The sequence below is a fragment of the Thamnophis elegans genome, chromosome 15 (assembly GCF_009769535.1).
Source record: "Thamnophis elegans isolate rThaEle1 chromosome 15, rThaEle1.pri, whole genome shotgun sequence".
Taxonomy (NCBI): Eukaryota; Metazoa; Chordata; class Lepidosauria; order Squamata; family Colubridae; genus Thamnophis; species Thamnophis elegans.
Window position 1 is genome coordinate 10258185 of NC_045555.1, and position 27987 is coordinate 10286171.

Below are 27987 nucleotides of genomic sequence, written 5' to 3' on the forward strand. Positions count from 1 at the left end.
CCTCGGGACGTTAGAGCCACTGCTGCTAGTGAAACCCCACCCTAGCACTGGGGATAAAAGGCAGGGGGTGAAGATGAATAAATGTGGCAGACAAATATTCATCTCCTTGTTAGCCTGTGTTGAGAGAGGAACATTTTGCTGGGGCTGCCAGCACGCCTAATAAAGGAATCTTTGAATTCTGAGGGGTTTGTCGTGTTTGGGGAGCTGGGATCCTATTTCCAAGTCTTTTGTAGCGATCAACCCCGTGTGCCGCGTAAAAAATCCAGGCAACAAGTGATTCTGACACGCCTTGGCCACCTCCATTGGGAGGAAAAATGTGGAAACTGAGGTATTCTCCCCACGAGGAGGCGGGGAGAAAGCAGGCAGGCACTTTAACCTGGTGGAAAGCAGGGGGCCAGGCTGGCGGCAGAATCCTCTGGGACTAGACTCCCTGAAGGGATCCTACTGAATCTAGATAATCTCTCTTGCAACCAGGCGGTGTCCAATCAAATGATCTGTTCTGGAAGTCCGCCCCCCCCCCACTCCTTCCTGGGGGAGGGGTGTGTGCAGCTAATGGGGGAGGGGGGGTGAAATGGGTTGAAAAAAAATAGAATTCCCACCCCCACCCCCAGGTTTTTTCTTCCTGGTGGCAGCTCTAGGGATCGAGGAAGGAGACGGCGATGTAGCGGGTTCCTTTGGTGGTGGGGAGGCCCTCGTGGTAGTGCGTCAGGCGGCCCGGGTGCAGGAGGGTCCAGCCCTTCCGGGGGGCTTGGATGGAGCAGTTGTAACGGATGAAGCGACAGCCCCCGCCCTGCAGGGGGAGAAAAGACAAAGGGGGCTATTTTGAGCCTCCCTCAGCCAAGGTTGCAGCGACCTTGAGATCTGTTTGACAGCTCCTGCCTGATTGAGTTGCCACATTGCAAAAGGCACTTGGCATTTGTCTCAACTGAGCTTCGGTTGGAATTCTGCAGTGGCATCTTCTATTATAAACTACTCTTTCTCTCCTTCCTTCCTTCCTTCCTTCCTTCCTTCCTTCCTTCCTTCCTTCCTCTCAGCCTCCTTCCTGGCACCCTCTGTGATAAACCTTTCTTCTCTTTCTCTCCCTCCTTCCTTCCTTCCTTCCTCCTTTCTCACCTCCTCCCTCCCTCCTGGCACCTTCTGTGATAAACTTTTCTTCTCTTTCTCTTCTTCTTTCCTTCCTCTCCCCCTTCCTCATCTCCCCCCTCCTGTTACCTTCTGTGACAAACTTTTCTTCTCTTTCTCTCCTTCCTTCCTTCTTTCCTTCCTCCCCACCCTCCTTCCCTCCATCCCAGCTCCCTCTGCGATAAACCTTTCTTCTTTCTCTCCTTCCTTCCTTTCTTACACTCTCCCTTCCTTCTCACTTTCTTACCTCCTCCCTCCCCCCTGGCACCCTCTGTGATAAACATTTCTTCTTTTTCTCTCCTTCCTTCCTTCCTTCCTTCCTTCCTTCCTTCCTTCCTTCCTTCCTTCCTCTCTCTCTTCTTTCTCCCTTTCTCATCTCCCTCCTCCCTCCCTCCCTGTCCAGTTTCGGTTTAATAAGCTTTGACAATATTCCTTAGTGCTTTCTAACACTTGGCTAAAATCAAATATTCCTTGCTAATATATTGATTTGATTTTGATTTTGATTTTTGATTTTATTTGTCTTGTATGCCGCCCACTCCCGAAGGACTCCGGGCGGCTCACAATAGATAAGGGAAAGGGGGAAAACTAGACAAAGACAACACTTTAAAAACAAAACCACAACATTCACAATTTCTGTGGGGCTGGATATTTCACAGGCCCCCTGGCCAGCTGGAGCAGCCAGGACTTGGTGGCTTTGCGGAAGGCCGGGAGGGTAGTAAGGGTCCGGATCTCGACAGGGAGGTCATTCCAGAGGGCTGGAGCTGCAACAGAGAAGGCTCTCCCCCGGGGAGTCGCCAGCCGACATTGGCTGGCAGATGGAATCCGGAGGAGACCTAACCTGTGAGATCTAATCTGTCTATGGGAGGTAATCGGCAGGAGGCGGTCTCTCAAGTACCCAGGTCCGATGCCATGTAGGGCTTTATAGGTAGCGACCAGCACCGTGAAGCGGATTCGGAGACTAATAGGTAGCCAGTGCAGCTCGGGGAGGATAGGTGTGACGTGGGTGTACCTGGGTGCACCCACAATCGCTCGCGCGGCTGCATTCTGGACTAACTGGAGTCTTCGAACACTCTTCAAGGGCAGCCCCATCTCCCCCCCCCATTTCCACAGTTCTGGCCTTGCCCTCTGAGCACAGGGATTTTAAAAAACCCTGTTATTTCACCATCTCCCTCCTACACGGACTCAGCCGTTTTGTCCTCCCTTCAAGGCGGCCCGAAGGTCTTACACTCACTTCATAATCGATCCCCACGCGATTCAAGGCGATGTTGATGGTGAAGGTGGAAGCGTCGTGATGCGGCATCAGGGACGGCTGCTCGTCCGGCTTGTAACGGACGACGAAGGCGAGCTCAAACTGGGTCTGTAGAAAATAAAAATAAAAAAGGGCTGGGCCAAACCGTGGCTTGTGAAATCTCCCGCAAGCCATCATCAGTCGCAAGCGAGCTAGGAAAAAAACAAAAGAAATGCTTGCAAGGATTAAGGATTGCTGCTTTTGGGGGTAGCGCGTGGCCCTCGTATTTTCTTCTTTCTCTCAGCCTGCCCCAAAAGACCCCTCAAAGTCCTTCATTTCGTGGGGGAGGGTTGTGGGGGGAGGAAGGCCACCAGTTCAAATTCTCCTGCGAGTTTCCAATCCCAGATTGAACTCACCTGGGTATAATAGCCGGGGTACAGCTTCTCCGTGATGGGTGCGATGTAATCTAGGAGAAATCGGTACCACTCTCGCTCGAAGTTGATTTGGTTCATGTGGATGTCAATGGTTGGGACGTTCTCATAGCCCCCTAAAATCCTCTGGTCCTTTAAAAACAGTGAGTAAAGTTAGCCTGTAGCTGCTCTTTAAAAAAGATCTCAACGGTGTTGTGGCCCGCCAGCGGATCTGGTAGTAGGAGCCGAGGTGGCGCAGTGGTTAGAGTGTTGTACTGCAGGCTACTTCAGCTCACTGCTACTTCGGCAGTTCGGCTGTTCAGATCTCACCGGCTCAGGGTTGACTCAGCCTTCCATCCTTCCGAGGTGGGTAAAATGAGGACCCGGATTGTTGGGGGCAATATGCTGACTCTGTAAACCGCTCAGAGAGGGCTGAAAGCCCTATGAAGCGGTATATAAGTCTAACTGCTATTGCTATTGCTATTCGGACAGTGAGGAGGTTGGGGAGGAAGATGGGCCAGTCCTGGAGTCTGGGGAAGGCTCTGTGTCGGAAGCAGAGAGGGGGCCAGAGCCATCTGTCAGTTATCAGCTGCCTTCAGAATCAGATGCCAGTGAGGCAGAAGAACAGCTGGAGCCTGTTCCCAGTGTGCGCATGTGTCAAGTTGCCAGACGAAGGGAACAGCTAAAGAACAGGGGTCAACTCGGAGGTAAAGCCTCAGTAGAAGATGAATGGCCCCTTCGATAGGGAATAAAAGAGGAGCGAAAGGGGAGGGGAGTTTGCAGGAGACAATTAATTCCATTCATTAGGGGGAAGATCTGTTCCTGGATTCTTGCCAAGTAATTGCTGCTACAACATGGCGTTTGGAAGATATCGGTCTGGCAGCTCTCCAAGCCTGATCAATGTCTGCAGTTGTGAAATCTCTTTGAAAGATTGTTGGCCGGGACTTTGCTGGAGAGGGATTCCCTTTGAACTAAATAAAATGGGCTTTAGCGGAACGAGGAGTCGGCTTCCTGGTCTTGAGAGGCCTCAGTCAGAACAAACGGTTCCGTTCATTTTTAAAACCGGGCGCTTTCCTTGGCAAACTTTCCTCAGCAGGCGACTCAACTAAGGAAGCAAGTCATGGAAAGGAAGGATTCCAGACTCTCCTCAGATGAGCGGCACCTTACCTTGTTGTCTCCCCTGGACCACTGGCCAAAGTGCTCCATCTCTTCAACCAGCTCGTCGCAGGCCGTGTCAGTGAAGAGGGGGAACCAATAGACATCTGGGCAGGGCTGGACAAGGGATAAAAACCCAGAGCTAAAAATCTGGAACTATTTTGCATCACTCTGCAGCAATTTGTACGTTTTAATTGTTTATTTCGTTTTCTTTCATTTATTTTATTTTTCATTTATTTTACTGCACTTTTCATTTTATTTTATTGTTTTTATTTTACTTCACTTTTCATTTCATTTTAATTTATCCGATTTTATTTCACTTTTCATTTCATTTCATTTTACTTCACTATTCATTTTATTGCTTTCATTTTTATTTGATTTCAATTCACTTTTCATTCCATTTTATTTTACTTCACTTTTCATTTTATTAATTTTATTTTTATTTTCATTTCATTTTATTTATTTTATTTAACTTCACACTTTCTTTTATTCTAATTTTATTTATACAGCAGCCACCCTAGTAAACAATTACGGGCAACTCAGAATCTAAAACGTAACATTACAATTAAAATTCTAAAAATATTTTAAAACAATTAAAAAATATTATTAAAACATCTAATTCAAGTACAGCTAGTCCTCAACTTACCACCAGAATTGAGCCCCAAAATTTCTGCCACTAAGCAGGTTTGCCCCATTTTACGACCTTTCTTGCCACCGTTATTAAGTGAATCACTTTAAGTTAGTTACGTGGTTGTTAAATGATTCAGGCTTCCCTACTGATTTTGCTTGCCGGAAGGTCACAAAAAGAGACCCCAGGATTCTGCAATCGTCATAAATGTGAGTCAGTGGCTAAGCAACTGAATTTTGATTATGTGACCATGGAGATAGAATAGAATATTTCAGAGTTGGAAGGGACTTAGAGGTCCTCTAGCCCAACCCCATGTTTAGGCAGGAAACCCTACACTACTTCAGATAAGTGGTTATCCAACATCTTCTTAAAACCTTCCAGTGTTGGAGCATTCACAAGTTCTGGAGGCAAGTTGTTCCACTGATTAATTGTTCTCACTGTCAGGAAACTCCTCCTTAGTCTAAGTTGCTTCTCTCCTTGATTAGTTTCCACCCATTGCTTCTTCTCCTGCCCTCAGGTGCTTTGGAGAATAGTTTGACTCCCTCTTCTTTGTGGCAGCTCCTGAGATACTGCAACACATGTCTCCCCTAGTCCTTCTTTTCATCAAACTAGACTTACCCAGTTCCTGCAACCGTTTTTCATATGTTTTAGCCTCCAGTCCCCTCATCCTCTTTGTTGCTCTTCTCTGCACTCTTTCTAGCGTCTCAACATCTTTTTTACATTGTGATGACCAAAACTGGATGCCGTATTCCAAGTGTGGCCTCATCAAGGCCTTATAAAGTGGTATCAACACTTCACGCGATCTTGTTTATGCAGCCTAGAACTTTGTTGTCTTTTTTAGCAGCTGCTGCACACGGCTAACTCCTATTTAAATGGTTATCCCCTAGGACTCCAAGATCCCTCTCACAGTTACTAGCTGTTGCAACGGTTGTGTGAAAAACGGCCATGTCACTTTTTTCAATGCTGTTGTAACACAGAACGGTCACTGAACAAACTGTTGTAAGCCGAGGACTACCTGTCCATATCTGGTTAAATGGCATAAAGTACAAGCTTAAATGAATAAAACAGCCAATTTTTGAGGAAGGTGAAGGGGGATTCAAGGCCTCTTCTCTTCTCCTTTCTGCCGGCCTCCCCCCCCCCCAATTCTACCGCAACAGAGAAAAATGGTTTACCGTTTCTAGCAATTTCCCTTTTAAGGCGTCCGTGTAGTTTGGGTGAATGTATTTCTCCTTCCAGTCCTGTTTTGTGTGAGAGAGAAAAAAATAAAGAAAAATGAGTAGGATGCTGGATTTATTGTTTTATTCCCCTAAAAGACTGTCTTGCAAATCCATCCTCTTTTGAGACTGAGTTCAAAACTGGAAGTCGTAAATGCACAATTTATCCTTAAGAAAGCCGCTCGTTCTCTTCTTTCCCAGCTGTTCTTCACTCCAATTCCTTCTGGTTCTTCCTTACCAAAACCTGCTGCTCTGACCCAGCTCCCCAAAGACGACAAACCCTTTGAAGTTAAATCAACGATTCCTTTATTAGGAGCGCCGGCAGCCCTGGCAAAAAGTTTTTCTCTCACCGCAGGCGAACAAGTCCATCCGGCAGGAAGATGAATAGTTGTCTTCCACATCTATTCATCACCTCCCCCTGCCTTTTATCCCCAAAGCTAGGGTGGATCTTTGCTAGCAATGGTGGCTCTTCCGTCCCAAGGACAGGCCCATAGATTTCCACTGCTTTCCTCTCCTCTGCCTTCTGCGCATTCGCACGTCAGGCACTGGACTCAGCTGTTTCTCCTCTTCCTTATTAGCCACCTCCAGTCCTGGCAGCTGTTGAATCGCCATCTGAGGACTGACAAATGGCTTAGGCTCCATCTCTGTCTTTCTCTCTCTGTCAGCTCCATTCCCTCTTCCCCCTTGGGGCTCTCAGGTTGCCTTGACGCTGACCCTGACTCCAACGCCTCCTCCTCTGATTCGGCTGCAGGAGGGGCTGGCGGCCGACAGGCCGTAACACCTGCTTTGAGAGACAGCGTCGCCCAACATCTATAATTCCTGGCCTCTCAAACCTCTGCCCCCTCTTTCTCTGTGAGCCCTTGTTCTCAAATTCTCTCCCCCCCCCCAAGAAGCACAAACCTTTTTTTTCAATCTTTTCAAACTGGCCCCTACTTCACCCCACACCTGCCTCGTTCTCAGGTTCCAGAGAAAGTAAGACTGCTCACCTCTGGGTTGCTGAAGATTTGCCAGAGATCGTTATGCAGGTGGCTCGTCTGATAATTCTCCAAGGATAGGATGTGCCCGAACGGCTGCTGGTTTGTCAAAAACATGAACACCCCCTGCAGAAAAAAAAACACAAATACCATATTTTTCGGAGTATAAGATGCACCAGAATATAATACGCAGCAAGGTTTTGAAGAGGCAAATTTTAAAAAAAGTTTTTGCACTCTGCCAACCTCCCAAAAACGGCACGTTTTTTCCAGTCCCCCCCCAAAAAAAGGGCATGAATAGCCTTTAGGAGGCTTGTAGAATGCTCCTGGGGGATGCCCCCCCAACAAGCAAAAAATGGCCCGTTTTTTGCAAAAACAGGCTCATTTTTTTTCAAAAAAAGGGCATGAGTAGCCTTTAGGAGGCTTTATAGAGTGCTCTTTCTGAAAGCCTCCTAAAGGCTATGCATGGCCATTTTGCTGAAGGGGGCGGGGTTTTGAGAGGCCAAAAATGCTCTATTCAGTGTATAAGATGCACCCAGATATTCAGCCTCTTTTTTGAGGGAAAAAGGTGCATCTTATACTCCGAAAAATACGGTAAACACCTTCCATTGCATGGATCCACCCCAAAACTAGCCTTACAACTGAAAGATGGGAATCTTTCCCCTCCACAATTATTATTAGATAGATTAACAGAGTTGGAAGGGACCTTGGAGGTCTTCTAGTCCAGCCCCCTGCTGAAGCAGGAGACCCTACACCAGTGATGGTGAACCTTTTTGGCACTGAGTGCCCAAACTGGAACGTGCACGCGTGCCAGAGCGCCATAAATCTACACACCCACTGGCTGGGGTGCATATGTGCGCCAGCCACCTGGTCTTCAGCTTTATGGCGTGCATATGTGTGCCAACCAGCTGGTCTTCGTGTGCACTGGATCGCCATAAAGCCAAAGACCATGTGGCCAGCGTGGGCATCTGCGGGTCAGCCACCTGATCTTTGGGTTTCCGGTGCTTTGGTGCATGCAAACACCAGCTGGTCAGTGCACATGGGCACGCTGGAAACAAGAAGATCAGCTGGCAATGGTGTGCATGCCCACAGAGAGGGTTCTGTGTGTCACCTCTGGCATGCGTGCCATAGATTTGCCATCACGACCCTACACCGTTTCTGACAGATGGCAGTTCCAGGCTCTTCTTGAAAGCTTCCAGGGATGAAGCTCCCACAGCTCCTGAAGGCAACTTCCGGCATCCCGGCAATCCCTGTGTCCGATCATGCTTGGTCAATGAAAGAATGCAATTCAGTTTCTATCAACGCAGGGTGCACCAACCTGCTCGCGAATGTTATGGCACAGAGCCATGTCGGCATCTTGTCTGCCACTGTGGAAAAGGTCCAGCTGGGCGAGTTGCAACCTCAGGACGCTGCCCTTGATCGCGTAGACACTAGAAATGTATGGGACGTTCCAGAGGCCACTGAGAGAAAGAGAGAGAGAGAGAAAGACAAACAATCAAGCCGAAAATGAACCAGGCCAGATAATAAAGAATGAAGCAAACTGAAAAAGAAACTATTTTTGCTTTTTTGTCACAGAGTATAAGACGCACCGGAGTATAAGATGCACCAAGATTTTGAAGAGGCAAATTAAAAAAAAAAAACACTCTGCAGACCTCCCAAAAATTTTTTTTTCTTCAGAAAAAGGGCATGCATAGCTTTTAGGAGGCTTGTAGAGTGCTCCTGGGGTGTGCCCCCCCCAAACGAGCAAAAAATGGCCCATTTTTCACAAAAATTGGCCTGTTTTTTTTTTCTTTCAAAAAATGGGCATGCATAGCCTTTAGAAGGCTTATAGAGTGCTTCTGGAGGCGGGGGGGGGGGCAGAATTGAGCAAAAAGTGGCCAGTTTTTCACTCATTTCTGCCATGCCCAGCCCCCAGAAGCACTCTGAAAGCCTCCTAAAGGCTACGCATGTCCATTTTTGCAAAGGGGAAGGGGTTTCGGGAGGCAAAAAAATGCTGTGTATAAGGCGCACCCAGATTTCAGCCTCTTTTTTTGAGGGAACAAGGCCCGTCTTATACTCCGAAAAATACGGTAACTTTCAACAGGGCATAAGTAAAACTCTGCACAAAAAATAACTTGATGCACAAGGCTTAGCATAATATTAAGCTGATGATACTTCAGTGTCCAAGTCAAAGCAAACAGCTTCTGAACGATCTTGACTGTTTTCAGGTATGAGATTCACAGGCCTGAAACCTCCGGAGCAAAACAGTTTTAAAGGAGGATTTTGTAAGCTTTCCTCCCGAGTCCGTCAGTCTACTCACATCCTCCGTCTCTGGACAATCTCCCTATAATCTTCTGAGCGGGCATAATAGCCCTCAGGACTCAAGGCCCCCCAGAAGTTCGACCACAGCTTCCCAATGCGGCTCACGAGAGGGGCAATCACAAACCTGGTGAGAGAAAGAAAGAAAGAAAGAAAGAAAGAAAGAAAGAAAGAAAGAAAGAGCAAAAGAGAGGGAGAGAGAGAGAAAAGATATGACGGAGAGAGAGAGAAAGAGGGAGAGAAAGAAAAGAAAGAAAGAAAGAAAGAAAGAAAGAAAGAAAAAGAAAGGGAGGAGAGAGAAAGAGAAAGGAATGGAGAAAGACAAACAGACAGACAGACAGACAGACAGAAAGAAAGAAAGAAAGAAAGAAAGAAAGAAAGAAAGACAGACAGACAGAGAGGGAAAGAGAGAGAAAGGATGTTGCAAAATTTAGTTTACTTTATTGTCATTGCACATCGTATAACGAAATTAAATGCCATCTTCAGTGTACATTATAACTATAAAAATAAAAACGCAAACAGACATCCTTCACATTCCATACAATTGAAAACCCCTGATATTGCATTCATAATGCACTATAACGTAGAATTCAATATGGTTATTGCCTATTTATCCTTGTTTTTTATTGTCCTGTACCGGCTGCCAGATGATAATAATTAAAAAAAAAAGAGATGCCCAGGATAATATGGATCTTTAAGAAGGTTTTGAACTTTCTTAAGGCAGAGGGAGCTATCAAGCTCTTCCAAAGAGGGGAGAGGGGCAACCCATGATCCCCTGGGCAATGATATCGACCCACTGGAGCACTGTCCTATCTGCCACTGGGCAATTGGCAAACCAGACACAGGTGCAGTAAGTTAAAATACTCTCTATGGTGCAGCGGTAGAAGGTGCCCAGCAATTTTCCATTCAGTTGTTGTTTCCCGAGAAGTCTCAGGGATTATAATCTCTGCTGGGCCCTTTTGACCCGGGCTGCAAGGTGAGCACCTCAGGTCAGGTCCTCTTTTTATGATGATACCCAGAAAGTTAGAACTGCCCACTTGCTCTGCTCGGTCTCCATTGATAACCAACGGCTGGATGCAGTAGTGGGATTCAAAAATTTTTACTACTGGTTCTGTGGGCATGGCTTGGTTGGCATGGCAGGGAAAGGATACTATAAAATCCCCACTCCCTCTCCACCACAGGGGAAGAATATTGTCAAATCTCCACTCCCTCCCCACTCCAGGGGAAGGATACTGCAAAATCTCCACTCCCTCCCCACTCCAGGGGAAGGATACTGCAAAATCTCCGCTCCCTCCCCCATCCAGGGGAAGGATACTGTAAAATCTCCATTCCCTCCCCACTCCAGGGGAAGGATACTGCAAAATCTCCACTCCCTCCCCACTCCAGGGGAAGGATACTGCAAAATCTCCGCTCCCTCCCCCATCCAGGGGAAGGATACTGTAAAATCTCCATTCCCTCCCCACTCCAGGGGAAGGATACTGCAAAATCTCCACTCCCTCCCCACTCCAGGGGAAGGATACTGCAAAATCTCCACTCCCTCCCCACTCCAGGGGAAGGATACTGCAAAATCCCCATTCCCTCCCCACTCCAGGGGAAGGATACTGCAAAATCCACATTCCCTGCCCACTGCAGGGGAAGGATACTGCAAAATCTCCGCTCCCTCCCCACTGCAGGGGAAGGATGCTGCAAAATCTCCGCTCCCTCCCCCATCCAGGGGAAGGATACTGTAAAATCTCCATTCCCTCCCCACTCCAGGGGAAGGATACTGCAAAATCCCCATTCCCTCCCCCATCCAGGGGAAGGATACTGCAAAATCCCCATTCCCTCCCCCATCCAGGGGAAGGATACTACAAAATCCCCATTCCCTCCCCACTTCAGGGGAAGGATACTACAAAATCCCCATTCCCTCCCCACTTCAGGGGAAGGATACTACAAAATCCCCATTGCCTCCCAATCAGCTGGGACTTGGGAGGCAGAGAATAGATGGGGGCAGGGCCAGTCAGAGGTGGTATTTGCTGGTTCTCCGAACTACTGAAAATCTCCGCTACAGGTTCTCCAGAAATGGACAGAACTTGCTGAATCCCACCTCTGGCTGGATGTCTGATCTATTTCTTCTGTAGTCCACTATAAACTCCTTGGTCTTATTAGTGTTAAGGACCAAGTTATTGTCTCCACACTACGAAAGATTGTTAACTGTGAAAAACGGTCACTAACTGAACTGTTGTTAAGTTGAGGACTACCTATATGAAGATGCAAAATACATCTGCATATCCCTTAGGGATGCAGCCTTAAAAGCTAATTAATAATTAAAGTCCCACAGCAGGAGGGACAATATGGACAATGGAATCTGTTTTCAGCTGGATCTCTCTATGATCTGGAGCAGAGGTCTCCAACCTTGGCAACTTTAAGACTTGTGGACTTCAACTCCCAGAATTCCTCAGCGAGCTTCTGGTGGAGAAATTAAGGTTACCAGAGGAATTCTGGGAGTTGAAGTCTACAAGTCTTAAAGTTGCCAATCTTGGAGACCCCTGATCTGGAGCAAGGAAGAGCTGGGTCCTCCCTTTCCCCTGTCAATCCCAGGGGTGCCACCTACAGTGCAGCCCCGCACTCACTTATTCTGCTCCATCAGGATCTGCATGGTATCGGGGTTTGTGAGCACCACCTCGGCATCCAGGCTGAAGTAATATTCGCACGCGGGGTTCTGCTTGCACAGATTCCTAGAAGGGCAGGAAGCAAACGAGTCAGGCCCTTCGCTGAAGGAGACAAGGACAGTGTTTGGGGGACCTCTCTGCCTGTGGTGAAATTCCTTTTTTTTTTTACTACTGGTTTTGGGGCGAGACTTGGTGGGTGTGGCAGGGGAAGGATACTGCGAAATCCCCATCCCCTCCCCACTCCAGGGGAAGGATACTGCGAAATCCCCATTCCCTCCCTCCTCCAGGGGAAGGATACTGCAAAATCCCCATTCCCTCCCTCCTCCAGGGGAAGGATACTGCAAAGTCCCCATTCCCTCCCTCCTCCAGGGGAAGGATACTGCAAAATCCCCATTCCCTCCCCACTCCAGGGGAAGGATACTGCAAAATCCCCATTCCCTCCCCACTTCAGGGGAAGGATACTGCAAAATCCCCATTCACTCTCTACTCCAGAGGAAGGATACTGTAAAATCCCCATTCCCTCCCCGCTTCAGGGGAAGGATACTGCAAAATCCCCATTCCCTCCCCACTCCTGGGGGAAGGATACTGCAAAACCAGTTTTCCAGAACCTGCTGAATTTCACCGCTGCTCTCCGCATTTCTTACATGCTAAAGTTGCGAGCATCGGCGTTCTCCAGATTATCCTCTGGCCCCATCACTTTCAGGGAGCGATATTCCTGGCCGTGCTGTTCCACAAAGGAGCTCACCTGGGACAGGTGATGTTCCTCCTGCACGTGACGAGAAGCAAGAGATGTTACCTAGGGGCCAGTCATTCTGGCAAGCAGCCTCATTCACTTTCATGGATTCCTGCCCCCACCACTCTGGGGGCGGGTTCGGAGGAGGAGTGTGAATTTGGGTCTGTACAGGAAAGCGTGGAGGTCAAGATCAGGGCTCAGACAGTGCTAGCATGTGCCAGCCCCTCCATCAGCCGAATCACATGAGGCGGTGTGGGAGTCAGGATTAGCATCAGGACAACCTGAGAGCTCCGTGGGGGAAGAGGGAATGGAGCTGGCAGAGAGACAGAGGCGGAACCTGGGCTGTCCATCAGCTCTCCGATGGAGAGTCAACAGCCCCCAGGTCTGGAGGTGGCTGATGAGGAAGAGGAGGAACAGCTGAGTCCAGTGCCTGACGAGCAGATGCACAGAAGGCAGAGGAGAGGAGAGCAATGGAAATCTATGGGCCGGTCCTTGGGACAGAAGAGCCCAGTGACTCTCCTTGTACTGAGCTTGGAATTCAGACCTGCGCAACGGGGCTGCTTCCCAAAGAGGGTGCTTTGAGGGGGTGCTTGGGGGTATGTGTGAATAAACACCTCTAGAACTCTTTCCATGCATGTGTGTATGTGTGTCTGGGGGTGGGAGGCAGCACATTCACCTTCTGTCCTTATGTGGGTTATGAACTGAGAGGCGAAGCTGCCAGGAGGAGGGGGCTGAGTGATGGTGATGGGTAGAGGCCCCTTCTCAGCCAGATCATCCCGACTCACGTGATTGTGGATGAACAGGTGGATTTTCTTTTTCGGGTAGCGGAGAAGCTGGAGCCTTCTGAAGAACTGGTCGAGGAAAGGGGTGGGCTGCTCAATAAAGACGCCGACCACGGTCAGAGGGAGCGAGTCTTCCTGCAAGCAGGGGAGGGGAAGGGGGCGGGGGGCGGGGAAAAGAAGATCAGGCTCAAAAATTCACAGAGTTGCCTCTGGGTTATGTTCCTCTTTGGCGAGCTGAAGGTAGTCACTTTATCGCAATAGCGCTTAGACTTATATACCGCTTCACAGGGCTTTTACAGCCCTCTCTAAGCAGTATACAGTCAGCCTCTTGCCCCCCCCCCCAAAATCTGGGTCTTCTGGGTTTTACCGACCCTGGAAGGATGGAAGGCTGAGTGAACCTTGAGCTGGTGAAGATCGAACTGCTGGCTGTGGGGCAGAGTTAGCCTGACATACTCCATTCTAGCCACTAGGAAGGAAGGAAGGAAGGAAGGAAGGAAGGAGGGAGGGAGGGAGGGAGGGAGGGAGGGAGGAAGGAAGGACGGAAGGAAGGAAGGACGGAAGGAAGGAAGAAAGGGAGAGAGGGAGGGAGGGAGGAAGGGAGGGAGGGAGGGAGGGAGGTAGTAATAGCACTTACATACCGCTTCACAGCCCTCTCTAAGTGGTTTACATAGTCAGCCTATTGCCACCAACAATCAGGGTCCTTATTTACTGACCTTGGAAGGCTAAGTCAATCTTGAGCCGGTCAGAATCAAACTGCTGAACTGTTGGCAGTCAGCAGAATTAGCCTGCAATGCTGCATTCTAACCACTGTGACACTACAGCTCTTTTTTATTTTTATTTTTTTTAAAGGGCAATCAATTTGTAAGATGGGTTACATTTACAATATAATACAATAGCAGAATTGGAAAGGACCTTGGAGGTCTTCTAGTCCAGCCTAGGCAGGAAACCCTATACCATTTCAGACAAAATGGCTATCCAGCATCTTCTTAAAGACTTCCAGTGTTGGAGCATTCACAACTTCTGGAGGCAACTTCTGTTCCACTGATTGATTGTTCTAACTGTCAGGAAATTTCTCCTCAGTTCTAAGTTGCTTCTCTCGTTGATTAGTTTCTAGCCATTGCTTCTTGTTCTACCCTCAGGTGCTTTGGAGAATAGTTTGACTCCCTCTTCTTTGTGGCAACCCCTGAGATATTGGAAGACTGCTATCATGTCTCCCCTAGTCCTTCTCTTCATTAAACTAGACATACCCAGTTCCTGCAATTGTTCTTCATACGTTTAGCCTCCAGTCCCTTAATCATCTTTGTTGCTCTTCTCTGCACTCTTCCTAGAGTCTCCACATCCTTTTTACATCGTGGCAACCAAAACTGAATGCAGTATTCCAAGTGTGGCCTTACCAAGGCCTTATAAAGTGGTACTAACACTTCAGGTGATCTTGATTCTGTCCCTCTGTTTATGCAGCCTAGAACTGGGTTGGCTTTTTTGGCAGCTGCTGCACACAGCTGACTCCTATTTAAATGGTTGTCCAATAGGACTTCAAGATCCCTCTCATTTTTTTAAATCCACCCTGCCTGGAAATTCCCACTTCGTAACTGCATCATCTCATTCCAGGCAATGCAAAAACCCACAAAGTCAAGTTTTCTTGTTAAAACACCCCAGAAATCTGGCAAACGTAAAACTGATGATTTAAATGCATCTCTCTTCCAACTTCCACATGGGAAATGTTGTGGTTTCAAGCCTACAAATAATTCAGAATCTCTAATAGCCATTTCCTATTTTTGAGAAGTTCGGGATTCTCTGCACGGTGCCAAGACAAGCAAAGAAATCATGCCAAGCGGAGTTTTATTTTTAAAAAAACCTTCCCCAACCCTGCCCGGTGTTGCGCAAACTCTTACTTTCAAGCCACTGAAATTCTTCATGCCTTCTTTGCAGACAGTGCAGCCCATCTCGAAGGTCCAAGATTGAGGGATGTAGTTCCCCAGGTAATTCAGCTGCAGCTTTGGAGAGAGAAATGGCTGTGCTCACAGTGTTGAAACAGAAAAACTTCCTTCCTTTGTCAATCTGACTCCACCATCATATTGTCTACATGGAGATTCTCAGTCATCCAGAGCTGAGGAAGCTTCTTGGATGAGAAGCGAAACGTCTTTGAAAGAAAAAAAACACCAAGAAAGTCCAGTTGCCTCCTGAAAAAAGCACCTTTGGGACAACCTTGACCTGGATGACTTGAGAATCTCTAGAGACTTTTAGCTACACAATTTGGGAGGACGACCCTTGGGATGGTGGGGGAGTAGGAATGGATTTCCGGAGGGGAAAATTGCAGACCACAGGAACCATTTGCACCACTCAGGTGACCCTGAGGACACGGACAAACCTCCAGGTGGCCTCAAGGACTCTCTAAAAGGATGCAAATGACCAGCTGTCTGCAAGGAGGATCCATCCTCCCATTCCCCACCATCCAGCCAGAGCTGAAGAAGCTTCTTGGATGAGAAGCGAAACATCTTCAGAGAAAAACCAGGAAGTCCAGTTGCCTCTTGAAAAAAGCACCTTTGGGACACCATAATATGTTTTCTGCCCTAATATTGTTTTCCAGCATAATATGGTTTTCCAGCATAATATGGTTTTCCAGCATAATATGGTTTTCCAGAATAATATGGTTTTCCACCATTGCTTTCCCCCATAATATGGTTTTCCAGCATAATATGGTTTTCCAGCATAATATGGTTTTCCAGCATAATATGGTTTTCCAGCATAATATGGTTTTCCAGCATAATATGGTTTTCCAGCATAATATGGTTTTCCAGCATAATATGGTTTTCCAGCATAATATGGTTTTCCAGCATAATATGGTTTTCCAGCATAATATGGTTTTCCAGCATAATATGGTTTTCCACCATTGCTTTCCCCCATAATATGGTTTTCCAGAATAATATGGTTTTCCACCATTGCTTTCCCCCATAATATGGTTTTCCAGCATTGCTTTCCCCCATAATATGGTTTTCCAGCATAATATGGTTTTCCAGCATAATATGGTTTTCCAGCATAATATGGTTTTCCACCATTGCTTTCCCCCATAATATGGTTTTCCAGCATAATATGGTTTTCCAGCATAATATGGTTTTCCAGCATAATATGGTTTTCCAGCATAATATGGTTTTCCACCATTGCTTTCCCCCATAATATGGTTTTCCACCATAATATGGTTTTTCACCATAATATGGTTTTCCACCATTGTTTTCCACCATAATATGGTTTTCCACCATTGCTTTCCCCCATAATATTTTTTTCCACCATAACATAGTTTTCCAGTTGCTGTGGATTTGCTGAAACTGGGCTGGCCATCTTCCCTCCTTAGATTAAGCACCTGTTTTGCCACTGAGGTCAATTCTGAATCTCCTTAACAATTTCCAGTCTTGGCCGATAGAAATCAAAGCCCACCCAAGCTCTGATCCAGAGCAAGAAGGACAGGAGAACAGGTAGTCCTCGACTTATGACCACAAGCGAGTTCCAAATTTATGTTGCTAAGTGAGACATAAGCGGGTTGTGCCCCATTTTTGCGAGCTTCCTTGCCACAGTGCTCAAGGAATCGCTGCAGTTGTTAAGATTAGTCACACGGTTGTTATGTGAATCCGGCTTCCCCATTGGCTTTGCTGGTCAGAAGGTCGCAAAAGCGGGTCTCACACGATCCCAGGACACCACAACCATTGTAAATACCAGCTGGTTGCCAAGCGTCTGAATTCTGATCACCCTTGGGGTTGCTACAAGGGTTGGAACTGTGAGAAAGGGCTCTAAGTCCCTTTCTCTCAATGCCATCATAACTTCAAACCGTCACTAAATGAACTGTTGTAAGTTGAGGACTACCTGTATACGCATCCCAGAACCGTGATGGCAAACCTATGGCACGTGCGCCACAGGTGGCAAGCGGAGCCATATCTGCCGGCACGCGAGCTGTCAGCTCCAGGGGATACATGCACTGGCCAGCCACCTGATTTTCAGCTTCCTGGAGGGCAGGGGGAGGCTGTTTCCGCCCTCCCCAGCCTTCAGGAAAGCCTCCAGGGCCTGGGGAGGGCAAAAAACGGTCTCTCCTGGCCCCCTGGAGGTCCTCCAGAAGTCGGAAATGCTTAGCCCAGGGATCGGCAACCTTAAACACTCAAAGAGCCACAAACGTCCTAACCGGGAGGTTCAATTCTGGAGCTCATCGGAAGTCCGCTTCCCTCCCCCCCTCCCAAGTCTCCTCCTAGCGCGGCATCCTTTTTTCCCTCTACCTGTCCTAACCGAAAGCCCTATCAATTGTGGAGCTGAGCGGAAAAGCTGTCCCTTGCCATAGAGTCTCCTCCTGGAGCGCTCTGCTTGCCCCGCCCCTAACTAGAAGCTCCTCTCAAAATTGTGCTGCCGTCTGGAGACAGGGAGCCACAGCAGAGGGATAAAAGAGAAGCATCTACCTCTACGGAAATTGTGAATGTTGGTTTTGTTTTTAATATGTTGCCTTTGTCTCGTTCCCCCCTTTCCCTTGTCTTTTGTGAGCCACCCGGAGTCCTCCGGGAGTGGGCGGCATACAAGACAAATAAATAAATAAATAAATAAATAAATGAATGAATGAATGAATGAATGAATGAATGAACCACATGCGGCTCCAGAGCCACGATTTGCTGACCCTTGGCTTAGCCCGTTGGCCTGTTTTTTACTCTCCTGGGGGCTCTGGGGGCTTTCCTGAAGCCTGGGGATGGCAACCTCCCTCTCCTCCCCAGCCGGCGTGGGGTGGGGTGTTCATGCGCGCATGCACGGGTGGGCGGGGCACATTGCATGGTGGGGCACGCACACAGAATGTTGGCACACGTTTACAAAAAGGTTCCTCATCCCTGTCCTAGAAGGAACATCCTAGTTTCCAGGGAGCCGGGATTTGGCCTACCTTGGTGGGTCCGTTTCCATGAATCACAACAGGGAGGGTATCAAACGCCAGATTCCGCACTCTCACCTGGCCGTTTTCGAATTTGAGAGCCACTTCGTCTTCGGAAGCAAAGAAGCAGAGAAAAAGAATGAAACAAAACCACAACAACCACAACAACCAAAGGTTCTTTCACATGGATGCCAGGGGAGATAATGGTTTGCGGAAATTAATAAAGTTAGGCCAGATTGTCATGCCTGCCATTCTCCTTGCTTTGCTTCACAACTGTTCTGACGGAGGCTTCCCAAGAGCCTGAAGCAAACTCCTGGTCCCGACAAAAACCTCTTTTATTAATTGACTGTGAATTCTGCTCAATCACATCCAGCAAAGTCTTTCAAAGGAGGATTTACAGTCACAGACCTTATCTGGCTTGGAGAGCTGCCAGGCCGATATCTGCAGAACTTGGCAAAGAGTCTCCAAGAGTCATAAACCAATTAAGCGAACTAATTGTCTCCTGCAAACTCCACTCCCCTTTCGCTCCTCTTTTATTCCCTACGGGAGGGGCCATTCACCGTCCACCTGTAACTTTACTCCCGAGTCGACCCTTTTTTCCCTATCTGTTCCCGTCCCCTGGCAGTTCTGTGCATGCGCACACTGGGAACAGGCTCCAGCTGTTCTTCTGCCTCACTGATGTCTGACTCTGAAGGCAGCTGATAACTGGCATACGGCTGTGGCCCCCTCTCTGCCTCCGACACAGAGCCCTCATCAGAGCCTTCCCCAGATTCCAGGACTGGCCCAACTTCCCCCACAACCTCCTCAGTGTCCGAATCTACTACCAGCTCATGAGAAAGAGAGGTACAGAGAGAGGGGGGAGGGAGAGAGAGAAAGAGAGGAAGAAGAAAAGGAAGGGGGATAGAAAGAGAGGGACAGAGAGCGAGAAAGAGGGGGAGAGAGAGAAAAAGAAAGAGGAATGGAAGGGAGAGAGAAAGAAAGAGAGGGACAGAGAAAGAGAGAAAGAAGGAAAGGGAGAGAGAAAGAGGAACAGAGAGAGGGAGAGGGAGAAAGAGAGAAAGAAGGAAAGGAAGGATGAGAGAAAGAGAGGGACAGAGAGCGAGAAAGAGGGAGGGGGAGAGAGAGAAAGAGAGGGACAGAGAGAGGGAGAGGGAGGGAGAAAGAGAGAAAGAAGGAAAGGAAGGGTGAGAGAAAGAGAGGGAGAGAGAGAGGGAGAAGGAGGGAGAATGAGAAAGAGAGGAAGAAGGAAAGGAAGGGGGATAGATAGAGAGGGACAGAGAGCGAGAAAGAGGGGGAGAGAAAGAGAAAGAGGAATGGAAGGGAGAAAGAAAGAGAGGGACAGAGAAAGAGAGAAAGAAGGAAAGGGAGAGAGAAAGAGGAGCAGAGAGAGGGAGAGGGAGAAAGAGAGAAAGAAGGAAAGGAAGGATGAGAGAAAGAGAGGGACAGAGAGCGAGAAAGAGGGAGGGGGAGAGAGAGAAAGAGAAAGAGGAAAGGAAGGGAGAGAGAAAGAAAGAGAGGGACAGAAAAAGAGAAAGAGAGAAAGAAGGAAAGGAAAGGTGAAAGTGAGGGACAGAAAGAGAGAAAGAGGCAGAGGGAGGGAGGGAGAGAAAGAGAAAAATGAAAGGAAAGGAGAGAGAAAGAGAGGGACACACAGAGAGAGGGACAGAATGGGAGCGGGAGGGGAGGAATCATCCCAAATCTTCTATCAACTGTAGAACAAGCTTGTAGCTGCCGTTTTTTTGTGCCATCTGCTACTCAAGCTCTATTTTTACACAAACATTGTAGTTTGACTCCAACTGGAGTTGTTTGGCAAACCACGTAAGTAATTTGGGCAGAGGTCAACGGCCTCGGGGATCTACCCAGAGACTCCCCGGCAGTCCTAAGTCCCGTGAAGCTTGTTCTCCAGCAAGAGCGGAAGAATCACCCTTAAGTCGGCCAAAATTTTATTTGGGACGCAGGATTTCCTTTCTACGAATTCTCACCTAGAGCGCCGTTAAGATTTTGGAAGATCCGACACCTATGATCCAAAGTGATGTTGAGGGTCTTCTGCAGAGGAAGAAGAAGGGGGTGAAAAACAGCAAATACGATAAGGGATGGACGAGATACAGTAAATGTAAGACGGGCACGTTGCTCTACAGCAGGGATGCGAAACTCAAGGCCCGGGGGCCAGATCTGGCCTGCGGGGTGCTTCGATCTGGCCCGTGAAGCCATCCTGGAAACCCCAAAGGACCAGCCCACAGTGCTTCTGCCAGAAAAAACAGAGCTTGGGAGGGCTGTGTGGGGCCCTCCCAGGCTCCTTTTTCAGCCGCGACAGCCTCCTGCAGCCCTCTGCAAAAACGGAGCCCAGGAGGGCTGTGTGTGGCCTTCTCAGGCTCCGTTTTCAGCTGCGACAGCCTCCTGCAGCCCTCTGCAAAAATGGAGCCCAGGAGAGATTCTGAAACATCTGCTGCATTTCTTGGTCAGCCACAAATACTCTCTGCTTTTAGGGCTCACCCGCTTTTCAGGGTCCAGGAATGCTTTGGTATAAAACATCTGGTCGCTCTCACTGTCCAGGCCTTGCCAGTCGGCCACAAGCTGATTGAGATACGGAGCATAACCGATGAATCCTGCAGGAAGAGAGAATACAGGCGGTCCTTGACTTACGACCACAAGTGAATCCAACATTTCCATTGCTATGTGAGACAGTTGTTAAATGAATCACTGCAGTTGCCTGGCTTTTGTGCCTGTCCGTCGCTGGCACCTCCAGCAGCCAAATCAGGGGAGGAGGAGGAGGAAACGTGGGGGAGATAGATAGAGACAGAGAGACAGAGAGACACACACACACACACACAGAGAGAGAGAGAGTGTCAGAGATAGTCAGAGAGACAGAGATAGAGACAGAGATAGAGGCGAAGCCTGGGCTGTCCGTCAGCCCTCAAAGGGAGAGTCAACAGCCCCCAGGTCTGGAGGTGGCTGATGAGGTAGAGGAGGAACAGTTGGGTCCAGTGCTCGAGATACAGAAGGCAGAGGAGAGGAGAGCAGTGGAAATCTATGGGCCGGACCTTGGGACGAAAGAGTCACCGCTGCTGGTGAGGCCCCACCCTAGCTCTGGGGATAAAAGGCAAGGGGCGGAGATGAATAGATGTTGCAGAGGAGAGGAGAACAGTGGAAATCTATGGGCCGGTCCTTGGGATGGAAGACCCACTGCTGCTAGCGAAGCCCCACCCTAGCTCTGGGGATAAACGGCAGGGGGCACAGATGAATAGATGTGGCAGACAACTATTCATCTTCCTGCTGGACATACTTGTTAGCCTGCGGTGAGAGAGAAACTCTTTGCCGGGGCTGCCGTCTCTCCTAATAAAGGAATCTTTGAGTTAAATACTGAGGGCTTGTTGTGTTTGGAGAGCTGGGTCAGAACAGCGGCTTCCCCCTTGACTTTGCTGGTGAGAAGGTCGCCGAAGGAGATCACGTGACCCCCGGGACGCTGCGACCGTCATAAATATGAACCCGTTGCTAAGCATCTAAATTTTGATCCAGTCCCTTTTTTCAGTGTCGTTTGTTACTTGAAAAGGTCAAGTCAACCAACGGTCGTAAATTGAAGACTGCCTGCAAATGTTCCCCTCTCTCTTCCTTGAGCTCAAAGGGGCAGCTTAGCCCACTGATAGGCGCTGACACCAAAGAAAAATGTGTATTTTGAAGGTAACATTTCCTCCCAGCTCCCCTCTCCTTCCCGCTCGCTCACGAGGTCCTCCCGAGGGCTTCTATCTTCACGCTTTTCCTTACCTCCAGATCCCAGGAATCTTTTCCCTTCTTGGACCACCGGATACTTGGCCTCCAACCTCCGGTCCGGATAGATGAGGGTCTCGGATGAGAAGACAATTTTTGACTTGGCCTGCTTGAACTTTTTCAGGACTTCTGCAGGCCCCGAAGCAAAGATGACGTCATAGCTGCAAGAGGAGGAGAGACACCTGAAGGAAAGTTTTACCCCCCTGGCAGGCCTGAAGGACCACCTGAGGTGGCTTAAATCGTATGGTTTTAACCCCCTGTGTTACTCTCGTTACAGGACTTCTGTACTGTACTTCTCCTGAGGGGGGGCGGTCTGTCAGGCCTGGAAGCCATCTTCTACATTGGGCCTTCAGGCCTGCCACATTTAACGCTGTGGGAAAATGGGAGTGGGGATTATATGGAGTGGGGTAAAGGTAAAAAGGTAAACATTCCCCTTGCACATATATGCCAGTCGTTCCCGATTCTAGGGGGTGATGCTCATCTCCATTTCAAAGCCAAAGAGCCAGCGCTGTCCAAAGACGTCTTTGTGGTCATGTGGCTGGCATGACTCAATGCCCAAGGCGCATGGAACACTGTTACCTTCTCACCAAATATGGTTCCTATTTTTTCTACTTGCATTTTTACATGCTTTCGAACTGTAGGTTGACAGAAGCTGGGAGAAGTATTGGGAGCTCACTCTGTTACGCGGCGCTAGGGATTCGAACCGCTGTAAAGTATTATAAAGTGGTATCAACACTTCACATGATCTTGATTCTATCCCTCTGTTGATGGAGCCTAGAACTGGGTTGGCTTTTTTGGCAGCTGCCACACACGGCTGGCTCATATCACAGAAACCTGGATTTTCTTCTTTGTGGAAGCCCCTGACATATTGGAACGCTGCTGTCATGACGCTTGTCCGCTGGTTCATATTTATGACCGTCACTGTGTCCCAAGGTCATGCGACCCCCCTTTTGTGACCTACTGACCAGCAAAATCCACGGAGAAGCCAGATTTACTTCACAGCTCAGCTACTGAACTTATCAACTGCAGTGATTCACTGAACAACGGCGGCAGAAAAGGTCGTAAAAAGAGGACAAAACCCATGTCTCACTGAACAAACAGATATTTTGGGCTCAGTTGTGGTCGTAAGTAGAGGACTACTATGTGTCTTCAGCTCCTCTGAATACAGAGAGGAATCTCCCAGCTCATGTTTGTTCTGCTCAGCCAGGAATTACCTCTCGGTGAAAAGGATCACCAAATCTTCTTTATCTGCGTAGGCTTCCAAAGCCGATTTCAAAAGACGGACCTTCTGTCCACCTGCTGTCCTCTGGTCCTCTCGCTCAGGCCATTCTTCTCCTAGTCCCAGAACCTGGACGGATGAAAGGCGATTTTGTGACAAGTTTCAAACCACGTTGTTTGTGCTTGTTCCCTCTACACTGAACTGAAGGGAACAACTAAGAATATCATGTTTTGCAAATGATTTTCACTGTGCTGGGAAGTTGGTTTTTTTTAACAGACATTTACAGTATGAACTATAAGATTCTCAAATATTATATTAAAGGTAAAGGTTCTCCTAGCACGTATGTGCTAGTCGTTCCCGACTCTAGGGGGCGCTGCTCATCTCCGTTTCAAAGCCGAAGAGCCAGCGCTGTCCGAAGACATCTCCGTGATCATGTGGCTGGCATGACTCAATGCCGAAGGCGCACAGAACACTGTGACCTTCCCACCAAAGGGGGTCCCTATTTTTCTACTTGCATTTTTTACATGCTTTCGAAGTGCTAGGTTGGCAGAAGCTGGGACAAGTAACGGGAGTTCACTCTGTTACGTGGCGCTAGGGATTCGAACTGCCAAACTGCCAACCTTCCTTTTGTCATTCAAGGTTTTTTATTTTTTAATACGAATTATACGTATTATAGGAGCAAAACGTTGTCCTGGTTTTTTTCTTTTACATCTTCTCATTTACATAGTCTTTTTTACATCATAGTTTCCTTTTCACTTTGTCAAATTATTATTTTTCATTATTTTTCATCTTTATGATTATTTTTTCTTAATACATAAACAATATCTTCAATTCCCCCTTCAAAGTTACACCACAATTTCCTTTCTTATTTTCTCCATTGGTATATTTTGCTATAAACAGCATACATCCTCTAATTCAATTTAAGCATGGAGAGCATTTCTTTCAATTTTTTTTTCTACAATTAGCAATATACTATCATTTCTTTATTTCTTAAGTAGTTGCATCGCAACAACAATCTTACTACTATTCTCTTTAGTCTACTAATGTAAGAACTGCTGACCTTTCTGATCAACAAGCTCAGGGTCTTAGCCGCTGGGTCCCTTTTAATATTATATTACCCACTTAATAAGTTTGTCCTTTGGGGTACAATAAAGAAAAAAATAATAATCAACAATTAGCAGTTGGAGAAACAATTAACATTATGGCAAACTCATCAATTGAAATGAAGAAATGATGCAGTATAATTTTGCCCCATGGTTTTCCAAGGGTGGGTTTTAAAATTTGAGGAAAAGCAGGGAGTTTTGAATTAGGAATTGTGTTTTGTCATGAAACAACCTGGGAACTTTATTCAAATTAGTCACTTGCGCTACCTTGAGGTTATAGTTAAAAACCTGGGCTGAACTTCTGAAGCGTTTGAAGCCTTCGGTCTCCTTGGTAGCCACCGCGAAGACCAATAAATTATCTGGATGGATGGGGAAAAAAAGAATCAGACATACATCACCCAAATTATCCTCAACTGCTACAAATTCCCACATTTCCCAATCACTGCAACTTTTTTAAAAAAAAATTACATGCTCGAGAGACACAGCTCAGTTGCAAAACCCAGGCTGCAAATGGAAAGATTTGAGATTTGAGATTTATTAGATTTATATGCCGCCCTTCTCCCAAGGACTCAGGGCGGCGTACAACAATTAAAAGAAACACATGATATAAAAGTTTTTAAAAAAAGGAATATCCCAAACCCAATTAAAATTGACAATACATTTTTTTTTAAATCGAATTAAAATTAACAGTGAGCAATACTGAAAGATTTCCGGATTTATTTCGTAGACTTTCTCCATTTCTTGAAAAAAAAAATCTCTTATTTGTGAACTGGGAGACAGTCGGGGGGGGGGGGAAATCTCATCTCTTGTTTTAATAAACAAATAGCTCAGCCTTCAAACAATATTTCTTCCTTCCCTCTCCCTAAATATTGACATTTTTCCAAGACCTACCCACGTGTGGGACGTGACTTTAAATGAGTCAGAAATGGGCGCCCAAATCTTTCTCTCTCAGCATGTTCACATGCCACAAAACCGGCCTGGAGTTGAGCAGCAAGAAAGTGGCAAAGCAGTTGAAATGTAATTTATAACCCCCCTCTCGGGTTTCTGCTGGCATGGTGAGCCTGCAGCATGGCAGGGGGAAACGGCATGCCGAAAACTTTTTGGAAATATGGGAGGGGCAGCCTTCATTCACGAGAGCTAGCTCAGATGCCTTCAGGCTTTGTGTAAAATACCCCACTGGGGAAACTTCCTGCAAAGCCCACATCCAAAGCATGCCAGAAGGGCAATTTCTAGCCCTGTTTGAGAAGGGAAAGATTATATCCTGATTTATATCCAGAGAAGGGAAAGGATTATATCCTGATTTATATCATGCTGCTTGCAGGATAGGATAGGACAGAACAGAATACAGAGTAGAGTGGAATGGAATGGAATTGAATACAGAATAGAAAAGAATGGAATGGAATAGAACAGAATTCTTTATTGGCCAAGTGTGATTGGAATTTGTCTTTGGTGCAGATGCTCTCAGTCTACATAAGGAGAATAAAATCATTCATCAAGAATAAAAAGATACAACACTTAGTGATAATCGAAGTTACTAATAAGCTATCAAACCGTACTAGTAAACAAATAAAACAATATAAATTGACAAGACACAAGCAACATGGTTATAGTCATAAGTGGGAAGAGATAGGTACTAGGAAGGATGAGAAGAATAATAGTAGTACAGTCTTGGTAGATAATTTGACAGTGTTGTGGGAATTAGTTGTTTAGCAGAGTGATGGCATGGGGGGAAACTGTCCTTGTGTCTACATGTTCTGGTGTGCAGTCCTCTATAGCGTCGTTTTGAGGGTAGGAGTTGAAACAATTTATGCCCAGGATGTGAGGGGTCTGTAGATATTTTCACAGCACTCTTTTTGACTCGTGCAGTGCCCAGGTCCTCCATGGAAGGCAGGTTGGTAGCCATTGTTTTTTTCTGCAGATCTAATTATCCATTGAAGTCTGTTTTCTGTCTTGTTGGGTTGCAGAGCCAAAACAGACAGAAGACTCTCCCCCACATAAACGATTAAGGACCGAGGCAATTCTATTTGCCATTCACCACAATTTAGCCAGACAGATTTGAGCCCAAAACATTGGAGAAGCAATCTGGACTTCACAAAAGGTGACACTTTTGGATAAAGTGTTTCCCTTAAAAAAAAGAAGGCTCTTCCTGATTTCTTGCTACCACAGGCTTAAGAAGATGCCCCATTTACCAAACTGAGCAAGAACACATAACTTAGGATAGTTTTAAAAAAAAACTTGAGAGAGAGAGAGAGAGAAGGGGAAAAAAGCAGAAAGGGAGATTAATTAAAAAGCACACACTGGTGTTGTTGCCAAGCGAGCCAATAAATTGGACAGGTAAGACATATCGTTTCTCATCCTCATTCCCCTTCCCCAGGGAAAAAAGGACCCTGGGAGGATTTATTGAGAAATCAAACTCCCAAGCCAGTTTTCCCCAAACTTTTCAGCTGCCCCTCTCTGCCAGTGATGGAGATGGCTGCAGAGAGCGCACTGCAAGGAATTTGGGTGTGCACAATCGCAACACTCTCTCTCTCTCACACACACACACATTCCTTAGCTTACCATCTTCTGCTGGGTGGCTCCCACCCTCCAGGGGTGTTAGGAAAAGTAGAAGGAAGAGCAGGGACGGCGAGATCATGGTGGGGAAACTTCGAGGAAGGAATCCCACTTTGCGAAGCCAGCTGTTGGGGGAAAGGCTGCAGGCTCTGCTTGGGAAGGAAGCCCCTCCTGATGTGCCACGCAATGAACACGCCTCCCACCCCCCAAGTGTGGGGAGGAAGGGAGGGAGGCAGGCCTCCTCCTCCTCCCTCTGCCCCTCTCTTCCGTCTGTCCATCCCGGCTCCCTTCCATCGTCCTTCTTCTCTCTTGGGTCGAGATCCGGAGCCTGGCGTTCCACCCTCTGCAGAGAGGAAAGAAGGGGGAAAAATGAAACGAAACACAGGGGCACGAAATCATCACTGCAGGCGGGACACCCCCCATTTTATCCTTTGCAAAAAGCACACACACACACCAAGTCCAAATCCACAACCAAATTCCTGCACTTTCTTTCCCCCACCTTAGAGAGGTTTGGATGCTAATTCCCAGGCTGTTTGTCCACCAGGCCGGGGGCTGATGGAAACCGGAGTCCCACAGAAAGCGTTGGGAAAACAAGGTTTTTTTAGCTGGCAGGGCGAGAGCTGAAATCAGGAGGGGTTTTCTCCCCTGCCTTTTGAAACGGGGGACACTCAAGAGATCTTCTGAGGACGATGAAGGAGCCCTCTCTACGTAAGCTCAGAGACCCTTTGCCTTGAAGGAAAGCCTCGGGAGAAGGAGCGCTCTGCACGGGCTCAAAGATCTCCGTCTGCTAACAAAGAGCACTCTGTATAGGCTCAGAGACCCTTTGCCTTCAAGGAAAGCCTCGGGAAAAGTGTGGGGCACTCTGCTCAGGGATCTGCTGCTCCCAATAAAGAAGCAACTTGGAATTAAGGAGAAACTTCCTAACAGTGAGGACAATTAACTATGGGAACTGGCTTATCACTAGAAGTTGTAGGAGGGTTTTTTTTAAAGAAGAGCCTGGACAGCCACTTGTCTGAAATAATGCAGGGTCTCCTGCTTGAGCAGGGGGATGGACTAGAAGTCCTCCAAGGCCCCTTTCAGTTCTATTTATGAATTTGCTTTTTAAAAAAGCACTCTAGAATCTCCGAGACCCTGGACCTTAAGAGATGAACTCTGCAGAGGCTCAGAGACCCTTTGCCTCCCAGGAAAGCCTCGGGAGAGGAGGAGCACTCTGCACAGGCTCAGAGATATTTTGATGCCAGTAAATAGAACTCTGCAGAGGCTC

The 27987-nt window shown here is 47.5% G+C and overlaps 1 protein-coding gene across 2 annotated transcripts; it reads right to left on the reverse strand.

Moving 5' to 3' along the window:
- On the reverse strand, positions 1-27729 carry PLOD1 (procollagen-lysine,2-oxoglutarate 5-dioxygenase 1). Of its 2 annotated transcripts, XM_032232048.1 has the most exons (20): positions 27223-27729; positions 26730-27066; positions 24438-24529; positions 23063-23196; positions 21846-22009; positions 20577-20689; positions 20066-20129; positions 18096-18193; positions 15085-15186; positions 13196-13327; positions 12322-12443; positions 11639-11743; positions 9028-9153; positions 8047-8188; positions 6744-6857; positions 5716-5781; positions 3928-4032; positions 2767-2913; positions 2354-2479; positions 1-790 (listed from the first exon to the last, which is right to left on the reverse strand). In XM_032232048.1, exons 2-20 carry the CDS (start codon positions 26803-26805, stop codon positions 635-637), a joined length of 2184 nt encoding a protein of 727 aa, XP_032087939.1. In that variant the 5' UTR covers positions 26806-27066; positions 27223-27729; the 3' UTR covers positions 1-634. The 2 variants fall into 2 exon arrangements, with proteins under 2 accessions (XP_032087939.1, XP_032087938.1); XM_032232047.1 differs by having other exon boundaries at positions 26730-27729.
- Positions 27730-27987: the final 258 nt, after the last annotated feature.